General features: G+C 40.4%; 2 protein-coding genes across 2 annotated transcripts in view; one reads left to right on the top strand and one right to left on the bottom strand.

The window, feature by feature from the left end:
• Window positions 1-9401, top strand: part of doc2b (double C2-like domains, beta) — a 145306-nt gene extending 135905 nt beyond the window's left edge. Inside the window, exons 15-18 of the mRNA XM_062536138.1 lie at window positions 3256-3413; window positions 5158-5239; window positions 5819-5915; window positions 6648-9401. Of these exons, the coding sequence (XP_062392122.1) occupies window positions 3256-3413; window positions 5158-5239; window positions 5819-5915; window positions 6648-6784 (474 nt within the window). The 3' untranslated portion in view covers window positions 6785-9401. The remainder of the gene's footprint in view (window positions 1-3255; window positions 3414-5157; window positions 5240-5818; window positions 5916-6647) is intronic.
• Window positions 9402-9845: 444 nt separating this feature from the next.
• Window positions 9846-14739, bottom strand: si:ch211-209a2.2 (L-asparaginase). Its single transcript, XM_062535553.1, has 7 exons — window positions 14429-14739; window positions 13364-13459; window positions 13055-13218; window positions 12511-12594; window positions 12218-12317; window positions 12061-12123; window positions 9846-10198 (listed from the first exon to the last, which is right to left on the bottom strand). The coding sequence occupies exons 1-7, from the start codon at window positions 14546-14548 to the stop codon at window positions 10022-10024; spliced, it is 804 nt and encodes a 267-aa protein (XP_062391537.1). The 5' UTR covers window positions 14549-14739; the 3' UTR covers window positions 9846-10021.
• Between the last annotated feature and the right edge of the window lie 179 nt (window positions 14740-14918).

Here is a 14918-nt window from a genome sequence, read left to right as displayed (position 1 = left end):
TGGCCACCACACTGCCTGCTGGGCACGTCGTGCACGGCATTTAGTGATGCCCTAGTGACCTTGGTGGAGCTGCTGCAGGGTTTCTTTCTGAAGAGCTGAGGGTATCACTTACCAGTGGTCTTTCAGCAGCAGGTTGCCGACCAGGTGAAGATTTCCTCTCTCGGACCTCTCTCTTTCATAAATTACATCATATTTTCCTACCCAATGGGCTTCAAAGGCCTTCTTCACCTTGTCATATTTCTTTTTGTCTTCTTCTGACAATGGGAAAACGCTCAAAATATCATCAGCTGTAACTCATAAAGTATACAGCAGAGTTCACTTGATACTTCTCAGGTTTATCAGTGATGCCTGATGCCATACGAAAGCATTCAAACCTCCTTATCCATTTAGGCCAGTTAGCTGAGTTTGAAAAATCAAAATGATCTGGTGGAGATATATGTACTGCTGTGGTGGCCATTGTGTGTGTTTCTATGTTCTGGTATGCTTACACTTTCCTCTTGCTGGTTATCCTCTGGCGAAAGCAAATCTTCCGATAAACGTTCACTTTCACTCTCTTTCACATCTATTTAGCATGCCCTGGACTGAAGCTAGATCGCTACTGAATGTCCATTCCTTTTACAGGTGCCTCCTCGTGATGGATTATTTGATCTCTCTCCTCTACTCACGCTCCGTGCAGCTTCGAGAAAATCTTTCTCCTTCTTAAAGCTGCCGTCGTCAAGTCTTCAAAATTCTGATTCTGAAGTCGGAAAATTCAAACTGATACAACTTCCCAAGGTCCCATCAAGTCAGCATCAAAAATGAGCCAGAGGAAGTAATAGTGCGTGAGCTAGCGGTAGTCTAAACAGACCCACTCACTTCGACCACAGTGAACTCATCGTTCTCTGCTAATTCAGTCATGTAGGTGCACATACTACCAACAGTGGAGCCTACGTTAACTTGAGAATGGCACACAGCTTTAGAAAAACCTATGATCTGCAGGTCCCATCGATTGTTTCCACGACCTCTCTCTCTCTCTGGAATGAGAAGAAAAACTAGTAGATTCCATTGACTGGTGCAATGAAGATACCTGTGTTCCCACTGTACGCAGATCCCTCATTCAGAATGACATCTTTGAAGATGATAGGGTTTAGGTATCCAGAGATTATGCTTGGGTGTGCAGCATAGAAGTGGACATGTTTGCTCCAATCTTCCACCTTGGCCAATGCCACATCTGTCCACCAAGTTCCATGAATGTTGGGGCAGTTGTTTTTGTGTAATCCTGCACACAGCCAAACAGGGAAAAACAGGTAAGTAACTGCTGATCTCTAAAAGAACACTGGACTGAGCATCTGTTGTTTCTAAAGGGTTCAGACCAAAGATTCCCGACGAGACGAGACGAGCCGCGACGTTCTAAAACCTTGCGACTGCGATTCAACGTGTAATGCTCTGCGCCGGCTTGCGACGGCTTGCAACTTCTAATTCATACCGCTGCAACTCCGTCTCGTCGCATCGAGAATCTTTGGTGTGAATTGGGCTTAAAGCGATGTGTTGTTTTGAGATTAGCGGTTACTCCTGAAGTTACCTGGAGCCAGTAACCTTGCTCTGTTATACTGTATAGCCTACTCCTCTGGGATGTCCAGAGAATATATTGCAATTGCATGTTTTTGGAAGAAAGGTAGGATCAGACAATATTGGTCTCCTTTGTAAATATTACAAAACTTTGTAAGTATTTGTGTGTGTGTGTGTGTGTGTGTGTGTGTGTGTGTGTGTGTGTGTGTGTGTGTGTGTGTGTGTGTGTGTGTGTGTGTGTGTGTGTGTGTGTGTGTGTGTGTGTGTGAGCATGTGAAATCCCCTAACAGAGAAAATAATTGCTTTTCATTGATTGGTGCTAGCAGCAGTTGTGGTGTATTTACTAGTTTTTAGGAACGTTAATCTGATTGTCTGTAGGATATGGAATGAATAGCCTACTGAAGACAAGAGATAAGTAATCATGCAATAGATGATTCTCTAGCTTCTTGGACTTTGACTAAATTTAAACACGGGCAGATTTCCTTGCTCCTTGTTCCTTGTTCCTGATATATCTTCAGCCACAATGCCCACAGACACCAGACATCAACAGGCTAACTTCTGGGGGAAAAAAAGCTGTAGTCAGTCTCTATGGTCTATGGACACAAGGTGATTGATATCCTCAAAGGGTTCTAGATGTTGTTTATCAAGGTCAGAGTGATGTTGTGATCAGAGACTGATCATGCCACAGGACCGAGGCATCATGCGACTGCCATGTCTTTGGCGTGTGTTTGCCACATATCCCGTGCTGCCGTGCCGAGGGCTGAACATGCAGATCAAAGTAGAGATCAGACGCGACACACAAGGCTCCTCAGCAGCATCCTGACAGCTGGCTCAGAGGACCGGCTCCACACCAGACTGCCAATCAATGCCACATGTGCATGCATTTGTAGTGTGGCAGAAAATAAAAAAGATTGACATTTTGGGACTTGTTATTAAAGGTGTAGCCAATAGATATCAGATAGATATTATCCATTTTCACTTGTGTGGCTTGGAAATGTGGTAGTAAGGAATTTCTTTTCACTCATGAGTGATCATCAGTACAGTACATACCAAGTTAAGGTATGAGTCTAAAGCAGGGCTTATGGCCCTACATCGGAATGGAATATTAGCAATTCATAACATGTTCAACTGGAACTCTTCATTGCACCGCGTTTGCTCTCTACACTTGTGTATTTTCTGTCCACGTTTGCTGGAACCAATCACAAACTATATATAATATATTTGTTTTTAGGAGTAAGTGAAGATTATGGACTGAGTGACTGTCGGTCGTGGTAATGGTGGTGGTGTTTGACGATTGACGGATGTCTAGGGAGTGGTGGTGATGGTGTTGTTTGATGGTTGTGATGGTGGGGTTTGCTGAGCAAGCGTCTTAGAAGTTTCCCTGGAGTCGCCACTGTGAACTCTGAAGGGGGGCGGAAATGAGACAGCATTACTATGGGCATCATCAGCGACGCCTGCTACACAGCTAGTTAACTTCATGCTTCACAGACCTGCTACTTTCCACCAAAAAAAGAAAAAGTGTGTTTCTGTGTGTGTGAAATGCCACAGCTGTATTCCGTTAAACACACAAGTAAAACTTTCACAAAAACGTTTCATGTACATTTGTCTCTGTGTGCGTGTGCGTGTGTGTATGTGTGTGTGTGGTGTGTGCTTTAAAAAAAAATGTTCCTTCCTTTTCCTGAAATTATGCTCTGTGCTTCCAAACAGATTGATAAAACAGACGATAAATCCCTGGAGGAGAGGGGAAGGATTATGATTTCGCTGAAGTACAGCTCCCAGAAGTCTGGCTTGGTGGTGGGGATTGTACGCTGTGCCCATCTTGCTGCAATGGATGCTAATGGTTTCTCCGACCCCTATGTTAAAACGTGGGTAAATTCACTGTTTACAGCCAAAGAATATGATATGCACCGTTGTTCATTGTTATATTCACACCAACTACTATGAGAAAAACAAAAGAGCCGAATAATAGTAACAGATCTGATAATCATGTGTGCTGCTACAGTTGAGTCTGTTGAGCTTCTCTCCATGGTATGATCCCCACATGACAGTTACAATATCAACCCTCTGCTCGTTTGACTACTATAGCTTGACGAAACCTTTTTAGAGGTTTAAATAAGATACAGCGAAGATTCCAGTTGTCTGTAGATGAGTTGGAAAAGACTACAAAACATTTAATTCCTTGTAGTTTCTACAAGGAGTGAGATTCAAGCGGTCTCTGATCCAACTTGGGTTTGACCTGCAGTTGAGGGTTTTCTCACAACTGAAATAGTACACCATTAGCACATGCTATGCTATTCTGTCTCTCGCCAGTTGGTGACAGGACAGCCATCATGGTCAGTCTACTAGATTATCCTTGTGCTTCCTTTATTTCATATGAGAAGTGTCTTCATATTTGTCATGATTTTTCTGATGTTGGATTTTGGATGTGCTACTGTATATTCAATACCTGCCTAGTGCGAGTACTGATGTTTTGACTGAGAAAAGAAAATAAGTCAGGTTTTAAAGTTTTAGATTTGAATATATTTGAAATGTTAAGCATCTTTCCTTATCTGTGGTCAGCAGCTGAGAGGCATGAGGTATTTCGTTTCCGCGGCAACTCCTTTGGGCTTTAATTACACCTTCTCTGGAGGTACTACAGTGTTGCCATTTGAAAGATGTTGTGTGGCAGTCATTTTTAAAATTTTAAAGTGAAGGGCCTACACTGGTTAGTCTTGGCTGCCCTTTACAAAAAGACACATCAACAGAGTTCGGGGGATATACATAAAATCCTGTCACAATTCTAATTGCAGATGTGTCAGATACAGTGCAAAATATTGGTGTAATTGTATGTGCAATTCCTACCTATTTCACTTACAAGAAGGCACATTGACTTATGCGGATGCCACTAAATGAGATGCCACACAAGTCAGATAACTAATGCAGTCCTTGTCGATCTCAAGGCTTACGGTTGCATAGAATTGAAGAGTGACTCCCCCTGGATAACTGATTTGAACTACTGATCGATGTGATGTCAATGGAGTCCTCAGGAGGTACTTCAAAATTGCCGATGCATTACAGCAAATTATTGCTGCGTTATATTCACAACCATTTAATATGGAAATGTCAGAAGTGGACGGAGTGGAGTCACTCATAGCTGTTGGTTGTCATTAGTTCCTCTGCCTCCATTTGCCCACCCCACATGGAAAACAACAGAAGACTGCAGCCTAATGGGAAGGAACAACTGTAGCTGGTATATGAACACTTACAGTATGTAGTTACTGGAGGGATACCAGAGTCATAGATAGAGATGTTGTAGTGCCCTCTTGTGGCTAAGAAAATTCTCCCCTTATGGTCAAACCTGTTCACACTGGACGACTAGCCTGGTTTACAAAGGGTTGGACACGGGTCAGCTAATCCTGGTTCAACCCTTGTCTGTGTGTTGAAAGAGAGAGTTTTAACTTTTAACTGTCTTGGTATTTACTAAATACTATACACTGAATAGTATATTATAATACTATATTTATGTGGAGGAAAAAAAAAATATATATATATGTATCAGTAAAACACATATTTATAATAATAAGCTGTCATGAGCCTTTCTGGTGCATTCACAATGCTTTGTGCTTACAGGTACTTGAAACCAGATGAGAACAAAAAGTCAAAGCACAAGACCACTGTCAAGAAGAAAACCCTTAATCCTGAGTTCAATGAGGTACGGTGTCTCTCATTCCCTCTCCTACCCGACCCGAACTAACAGCCTTTCATTAGGTTACGCAGCCTATTTGGCCTAATTGTTTTATTCACAAGGCTCTCTGACTCACTGAGCTCTGCCATTGTTGGTCTCTTAGCCTGTAAATTCTGGCATTGAGTTCTTTGTGTACGCGGCACACTATGGCTTACAAAGGACTGTTGCATTCTCCTCTTGTCTGTGAAAATGTCCTTGAATTTATGAGAATATATTTCATTACTTTCAGAGAGAAAAACGTAAAACTCACATGTGCTGTTATCCATTACTCTTGTGGTTATTATCAGTGTAACAAATTCATGTTCTTGTAACATATTTCCTTCCTAGGACTATTACATTGATTTGTGGCTGAAGAGTTCTAAAAGTGCCATATTGTGTTGCAGCTGTAGCCTCTTTTCATAGCAGTAAAAGCTGATGGAATTGGAACAGTTGTGCTGTACTGTAATCTTTAATCAGTGATATAGCACTTATTTTCCCACTACAATACCATGGGAATTGATTGTCTCATATTGGATGTTTTAGTGTTCAACTTCTTTGCTATTGCAGGAGTTCTTCTATGACATCAAATATGCTGACCTCACCAAAAAGACACTGGAAGTCACAGTCTGGGATTACGATATTGGGAAGTCAAATGATTTCATTGGTAAGTCACCAGCCTGGGGGCAGGGGTATTCCAAGTATGTGGTTTAGTGACAAATCTGGGTAGGTTAACTCAGAGTAGGTGGTAAACCTCCTAATAGAAGAGCTGTATGGCTTAATTGTCATACAAAACAATGCCATAGTGTAAGTTTACCAGATCAGGTAGCGGATCTGTGGTGCAATGGAATGAGACATACAAAATTACAAATTTGATTTGCTTCGATGTCGCAGTACATCATACTTTCATAAAATCATGCAACATACTCTACCTTCATCTCTGGATAAACGAATAGCGTGCGTGCAACAGGGGAAAGTGCTTATAGTGTTAAATGTGTCTAATGGTTAAATGTTAAAAAGGAAAAGAGAACAGTGTCACAGTCTGGCTCACAAACTGGGACAAAGATGGAAGACACACGAGACGTTCGCAATATAACAAATGAATAATTTATTTACTATAATAGAATATAACAAAACGTTGTAGATCTACTAAGGATAAAGAATAACACAACCAATTCCAACAACTAATAGGCTCAGGCAGGCATCAGGGAAGAGACCGAACAACTGCAGCTCCATAGATTTAAAAGGTTGGCCTACACCGGGCCCTTGGTGCATTTATTTGTAAATAGAGGACATAAGCATTAAATTAGTGTGGTTCTCATAACAAAGAACATTAGAATAGTACAGTAACAGGCTCTCTCTCTCTCTCTCTCTCACTCTCTCTCTCTGTCATTGCCAGGCGGAGTATCGCTGGGAATCAACGCAAATGGAGAGAGGCTGAAGCACTGGTTCGACTGTCTCAAAAACAAGGACAAGAAAATCGAGCGCTGGCACACTCTAACCAATGAACTTCCTGGTTCTGGAGTGAACGATTGAAGAAGACTCGTGAAACGTCAGCACTGTTGGAGCAAACACCGTAACTGTCCCTCGTTGTGTTGATGTGAGCCCAGTCTCAAGAGACATGACATCCTCCAGCAGATTTCTGGCTCAGAGGTGGGTGTTGAGCCAATCTCCTCCCAAATAATTAAAAAAAAAAAAAAAAAGTTGGTTAAGTTGCTCTCTTTACATTGTTTCTGTAGTCTGATGTCAGGGCTCAGCATAGATCCACAAAACAAATTGTGTCATCAAAAAACGTAGGAACCTCTTAAGTGAAAATGTACACCTCCTTTTAAAAGGCCAGGCATGATGTCAGCGACCCTTCTTTCCTCCCCGTTCTCAACTGACCAACTATTAGAATGATTTATCTTCAGAACTCAAGCTCAAGATTCATCTGTTGTTTACACAATGTACAGTAGGCTGCAGTTCAACATTCCTCCGCTGCCTGTTTGGTACCTAAGTACGTTGGGTGTGGACTTGAGAAAGCTCTGTGATTTTTGTACGCCTCCGTGGTTTTGCACTGGTCATATTCCTCAGTCAGTCAGTTGTCAAAAAAGTGAGTGATCAAGGTTTGTTGGGTTTCATTTGTTTTTATATCAATTTTGTGGAGTATCTTGTTGCTTTAATGTTTTTGTTTTTTTTAAGGTAGAGTATAATCGAAGAACCCTGTCAATATACAAAATATATCAAATGAATGTAAATTATTAAGCATTTTTTTCTATGGTGTCTAAGTGTGCACCCAAGTGCTGTACGTAACAGGGAACAGAGCACACAGACATTCTAAGTGAACAGCAGTGTCAGTGAGGATATTCAGAAAACTGATTTTGTTACCATTTCTAAATTCCAGAAAATTAGGAAAATAACCCCGCCACCATAGCTATGAGCTTCTCATTAAGAAATATTAGCCACAAAGCCATGTGGTATGTAAAGGAAAGTGAGCATCCATTTGCCATGTTTGATAAAGCCTTGGCTTGGCTTGACCTCCACAACACACAAAGTTTCAATGTGCCAAGGTCCCTGTGGAAAGTTCCTATTGTATTTGAGATTATTTGTGCTTTGTCAAAAAATTGAATGGTCAAGAAAAAAATATAGGAGACGTGGACAGCCATGACTGATATACAGTACATATTCATCACATAAGTATTATCTCTTCTTTTTGTTTATGTGTGAGTGTAAACATTGTGTCTTTTAATAGTAACAAATATCATGTATTAACTGTTCATTTAGTCGTCAGCTTCTCTGTAACTATTGTGTGTGAGTTTTAGCCTATTCTTAGAAGTTTAGACAGCTTAGCCATTTTAGCTTCCACGGCAAACATATATCGCAACACTATACATTACATACATGTTCATGAATTTATGCTTTTCATTTTATTTTTGTTGTTCTTGTTGTTATATTTTTTTTTACCTTATCTGGTCAGGCTCCAATCTCTTACACAATCAAACAGCATGGATACTGAATTGAATGGTTAGGAATGAGCTGCATGGGCTACTATGCTAGAATGGCAGCGCGGTGCCACACTACTGCCGGCATTCATTTTAATCGCTTTGACCACTGCAAAGCCCAAGTTGAGCTCCGGCCTGCAAGGATGTCTGTGCACCTACTCCGTACTACTACAGACCTTTCTGTCTTCTCAATGCATATTCAGTACAACAGCCACACTTGTGACACTTTTGTAATCTGTTTGCCTTTGTATTCAATCTCCAAACTACAGAAATGCATGCAATGTTCATGGTTTGTCACAAAATGGCTTAATGTTTGATACTGCTGATTTTTTTGTGAAAAAAAAAAAAATCTGGATGCTACAAAGAATGTCAGTGTCTTTTCTTGGACAACGTTTTTGTACCTTTAAACGCTACTGCATTGCCCGCCAGGCTGCTGTATTAACCGGAGATGCGACTGCATGTGAAAGGTCTGTCTCTGTTTTGTTCCTTTTTTAACACTCAGGCAATTGTTTGCATATTCTAGTGGTTCTCTGATGAAAAACAAAACAAACAAATGGACTCTCAACTCACCTTACTCTTGCACCAATTCTGGCTGAATTATCGTGCCTTTTCTTATGTAAGTGTGATTTTTGCACCACTCACTTTACAGTAATTCCTAGGTCTGTATTAGCTTTTAATATGGAAAATATACATATTTCTATTCCTGTCCCAATATTTGCCAGGCAGTGACACATCGACGTTGTGTCATTGCACTGGGTGTTGGCAGCATTGATGGCAAAGGTGCAAGGCTGAGGTGAACAGGGGACAGATCCTGGTTTCTGGTAGATGATGAAAAGCCGTTATAGAATACAATCAAGTTCTCTTGTAGCCTATTTCAGCACAGCATAGACGGATAAGATATAAATGTTAGTAATGAACAGGTCATATGGATGTGAGACGACTACCCAAAAACCTCACAAAATCTTATTCTAGCATAGTTGATAAACACTCTGACTAATGATCTCACATGAATCAGCAACATTGAGTACTGTGTGTAACAAAACTGCTCTATCAGAAACCTGAATCTGATATTTTCGTTATAATGTCCTTTTCAGAGTATTATATTTCTTTTTTTGTGAATGGTGTGCAATTTATGTTTGACAACAGAAACCTGTGTCTAATAAAGTAGAGAACCAATATAAGAAGAACCATGCTTGTTGTATTATTGGATGAATGCCAGTAATTCAAATGCTCTTAACAAACAAGTCTCAGATTGTCATGTTTTGTCAACATGCATCTAAATGATCCCAAGCTCTTATCCATTTTGAGTCTTACTCATTTGTTCAGCATTTGACTTGGTTCCTTGATTACATTGTCGCGAAGCCAGCTAAGTTCATCTGTCGTTTACTATGGTTGTTATAGTTAGCAATATCAAGAGCATTAATATGGAACAGTGATTTAAACTTTTAAATCAGTTCTACTTACATATTTGTCCCGAGATAGACCGGTTTCAGGTCCCAAACAACCAGAATTAATAATCACCCCATCAGAAAAGAGTATGTCTCTGCGGGATAAGTTCTAATTATTATGAAGCCCTTTTTTACTCAGCAGCAACAAAAGACACAACTGGAAAGTCCTTCATCTAAATATTTTTTATTATTATTATTATTATATTGACTCTATTCAAAACCGCGAATGTACTTACAAAATCACAGAGGCATTTTCTTTTGCAAATAAAAACATTTGAATAGGTTATATCTGTTTTGTGATGGGAGTTTGTGTAATATATTATAGACCACCATGTTGTGACATGCTACACTTCTTCAGAGGCCAGTTCATCTACGTCAGAATCTTCCTCCTCGGCTTCAGTGACATCACGGCTTGCACTCTCCTGTAGCCTCTTGGCCTTGATGTAGAGAAGCCTGAGAAGGTTCTTCAACCCCAAACGCTGTGCATCGTCCACAGGTCGGTTATTGAACCTGTCTCGGAGCTGTTTCAAGAAATTGTTGAATTAATTTAATTGAATTGGAATTATTATATACAGTGGGGAGAATGTTTTTCCAGTAGGCCTATTGGAAAAAGCACCATGCCAATCTCTAGCTATGGTGAAGGGTATGCGGTGATGTGGGGCTATTTTAATTCCAACGGCCAAGGGAACTCTTATCAGGATGCATAGTATCCTGGATCCATGAAATAGCTGGCCTTTAAAAATAAAAATCTGCCTGCCCCTATGTTAACCCTATGTGTTAAATTCCCATAGGGTTACACAGGGGGTCAAATACTTCCTTCCCCCTAACATTTAAGGAAGAACATTTATTTATTTTACGATACATTCTTAAATCACAAAGAAAATTGGTGTCCTTAGCGGTTTGATTTTTACTAATTTTTTTAATTAAGGCATTAAGATCAATTGTCAAATGATGATTTTATATTCCTCTTTTTAGGCAACTTTAGCATGGTATCAAATACAGTACATGTTCTCCCCACGGTATGTCCATCTGGCATCACACATTCAGAGTTCTTGTTAGGGAGCAACAGGGGCAGAAACGGATATGCTTCAAGCAGAGAGGTAAAGGTCTGGTCAAAGCTGGATCTAAGTAGGCAGCGCCAGGCTGAACTTAATAAGTGAAAGGGTTAGTTAAAATTGACCAATAGCCACACCAAACAATCCCTTAAAATTATTCTGTCTTAATCGCGACTGAAATGTGTGGATATATATAACAATAGTAGCAATATAGTAATGGCATGATTATGTGATCAGTCGTTTGGGCACTTGATGCAAATAGGTTGTTCTTATGTTTCTTAGTCAGTCATGGGTGTGTTTTGGATGAGAATGACATATGTCATTCCCTGTAACAGCAAGCAGTGCAACTTCAAACGCGTTGGTATTTTGATAGTCAGCGGTGCATTTGAAGGAATGGTCTTGCACGCGAGTTCTTATGGAACAGGTGTTCTACTAAATCATGCTTCACTGACATGTTTGTGACTAGCAGAGTATAGCCTACACGCATTTGCACTCGTCTATTATTTGAACTCTAATTTGAATTAATTTCACTATTGACTGACAAGGGGTTACCATCGAAAACACAGCCTGAAAAAAGCAACAACTGAATAGAAATTCAAACGATATCCTGGATTCTGGAGTTGCTGCTTACATCGCGTGACAGTGTGTCTTCAGCTGTGCCATATATCACCCTCTCTAGACCAGGTTTTTTCTTGGTCAGTGGCATAATGAGTTTTAGAGGGTGTAAGATGGCGATTTTTAGATCATGCACCAGACCACACCTTTAATGTCATTAATGTCATTAATTGCCACACCCCTGGGCGCAAGGTTTAATTAAAGTGCAACACATGGAGAAAATCATTACATTATTCAGTGGAACTGTGCGTTCAGACCAAGAACGACCAAAGCTGCAATGTCGCTTTTGACGCTGGTAAAACGCAGCTGCTAAAAAAATTCTGTAGGCCAAGTCACTCATGACGTGAGAGATTTGACGTTCAATTTCGTTTATGACATCCACACAAGCGAAGCACGCCTGCATTCCGACTGGTTGTCAGTGTTTTGCAGCCGAAACGAGTCATAGCTTAATAAAGTTAAACTGTTTTTAACTTCTTTTGGTCGCTCTGGTCGCCCAAGTTTTGACGCTGGTCGCTGTGGTCGTTTTGGTCGTTGTAGTCGCTCGTCCCCATTCAAAGTCAATTACTTCCGGCGATTTTGCAGCTTTGGTCGCTCTTGGTCTGAACGCACAGTAAGATAAGAATAAGCTTTGCGCCACCTTACACCGGGTGCACAACAGGGGCCTAGGGCTCTTAATCTTATGTCATTAAGGTATCACCAAACTGTTTTTGTACCTCAATATTTGACCCGTTCTTTAAGCAGTACCTCACCACGTCTTCCTGGTTCGTGCACACTGCCTAGAGAAGCAAGAGTGAGATATAACTGTAGAGCACAACAGAGAATGCACTGCCCAACTGACACATCGGTACTCAAAAAGGTATTGACATGTACCACATGTAAGGGAGTTCTGCCATCAAGATCAGTCCAATTTAAGCTGACTCCAGCTAATTTCCAAGCCTCCATCTGGTCAGTATGTCCCAGGTACGCAAGACTAAAAACAAAGAGTGTATATTGTCATTTGAATGCAATATGTTCTTGCAGAAGTATGCAAACAGTCATAACATGCAATTGAAAATGTACATAATGATTTAATATATAAAGACAAAGAATGAAAAGCAGAGGAATTAAATCTGTGAAGAAAATTGGACTGTGGTAGTTAATGACAAACACGTTGTTCTTCTCACCAACACATCTCCGCCCCTATCTCCAGCTCAGACATCTCTAACGTGGCACCTTCACAGACCAAATACTTCACTGCCTCAAAATTCCTGAGAAAACAATATTATGACATGAAAAAGAGTCACTGGATCTCTCCCAAACTTTTTGGGAAAATTAAACATATATTAATATCAATTAAATGAGCAAATAGTATTTCTTCATATTCGATCATACCAAAGGATGGGACAGACAAAGGCCATTTTGATGTCTGTTAAATTACATAAACCACGTTATCACAAAAGCTACATATCATTGTGCCTTCCTGTATGTTCTGATTTGTTGTGCTTGCCTTGGGAGAGATAGAGAATATGTTACTTACTGGTGTATGTTACATGTGTGTGCCACTCCTCTGTTAAATGTCCACATGTTATACAGTATGTGGTGCTGCTATATGTTTCATGTAGTACTGTGCCGTTCTTCTTACTGTGGCACATGGAATGATGTGTGAAAATGATTATCCCCTATCTATCTATAGTAGAGAGGAAAACCTTGGAGATATCTGTCTCTTACTTGAAACGGATTGCGTCCATAAGAGCGGTTCCTCCTGAATTATCTCTGGCATTGACATCTGCGCCTTTACTGATAAGATATTTGACCGTCTCCACATCACCCTCACCGGATGCAAGATGTAGGGGAGTCCTCCCGCGATTATCCGGAACGCACACATCTGCACCCTTAGACACACGGATAATGTTAATTCAAATGATGAAAATACAAATAATCACTCAAAAAATATTTCTCGAAAAATATTTAGAACTGCAGCTTATGAGTGTGATATGACTTGTGAAAATGAATATGTACAATTTTAACAAACATTACCTCGTTCAGATGGCTTTGCAGTGAAACAATGTCCCCTTGTAAAGCTGATGCATTCATAAGCATTGGAAATAGTGCAAGTTGGCACACCCTCAGCTCCTAGGAGTTGATGTCAAACATGAATCTACCATAGATAATTTAGGGTCTAACATGAACTTTGAACTACATATGGGAGTGTACACTATAATATTGCCAAAAGTATTTGCTCACCTGCCTTGACCCTTGCCTTGGATCCCATTGTTAATCCATAGGGTTTAATATGATGTCAGTCCACCCTTCAGAGCTATAACAGCTTCAACTCTTCTGAGAAGGCTTTCCACATGAGTGGAAATGGGAATTTTTGACCATTCTTTCATTCATTCTAAACCTTTTGGGAAGGCTTCTCAGAAGAGTTGAAGCTGTTTGGACCGACGTCATATTAAACCCTTTGGATTAAGAATAGGATGTGACTGAAGTTCATAATGTGAGTCAAGGCGGGTGAGCAAATACTTTTGGCAATATAGTGTATGTTTACTATGTTCCTAGGGTCCAGTCATTTGTTCCTAGGAGAAAATTCTCCAATAAAATGAATACACACGGTGTTGTGTTCAACCAGACTTCATGGGCTTAACCCTCCACGTTGAACAAGTTCAAATATCCAATGATGATGATGAATATAGAGTATTTATCTTTATATGATCTTAGTTAAAACCTGTTATTCTTAATCATAAACTGGTCAATCACAGGCTGTTATGTACAAGTGAATGTCAACTAGCTGCTGCTACTTCTGCAACTGAAAGTGTAGCAGCTAGCAGCTAGGCCTAGCAGCCAGTCTATTATCAGCATCACAAGTTAGCAACTTTAGCAACGTAAAACAGCAGAACATTATGTTAACATTTAGTTGGACAACTAGGACGCTATAATCAACGTTATAGTTACGCTTGAAAACCTAAATTACCTAAATTCCGTCAATTAATGTCAACTTTAAGGTATCCATCCAGACTGTAGCAGCTAATCTGTCGCCACAAGTCAGACAGTTGCCTTCACATTCCTCACTAACGTTATGCTAAATGACATTAAATTACATACCCTCTCCTTGTCATCGGTCCCTAACCAACCAAGGCGCAAAGACGATGCCACAGCAGACCAAAATTTATACTGTTCATCATCTACCGCTTCCCTTGTAAACCTGGCTGATATGATTCCCATTGTAGCTAATTGTTTCAGGGCAGAAATGGTCAAATGTTATGACACTGACACTCACAGTGCCTTTGAACACTGAGCGAACGTTATCTCTCGCGCAGGCTGTGCCGGTTCTTTTGATGTGTGAAGAACGCATAAATTACATATGTTTTCCTTTTCCTCTGAGCAACCAACGACCATGATAATCAAGTCTGAACTCAAATGTTAATGTATTTCTCACACGTCTTATTTCGAAACCATGTCCGAAACGGGAAAGAAGGAAAAGTGAGTGACCACCACCAGGCCCTAAAATGAATCATAAAATGAATCATAAAATGAAATCGCGGGCTTTTCCCCGCGATTTTAGAGTGTAGATGTGTGATTGGTGGACCGTGGA

The sequence above is a fragment of the Sardina pilchardus genome, chromosome 5 (genome assembly GCF_963854185.1).
Source record: "Sardina pilchardus chromosome 5, fSarPil1.1, whole genome shotgun sequence".
NCBI classification, from domain to species: Eukaryota; Metazoa; Chordata; class Actinopteri; order Clupeiformes; family Clupeidae; genus Sardina; species Sardina pilchardus.
The sequence above is the reverse complement of the archived record's forward strand: the minus strand, read 5'-3'. Positions and strand labels throughout refer to the sequence as shown.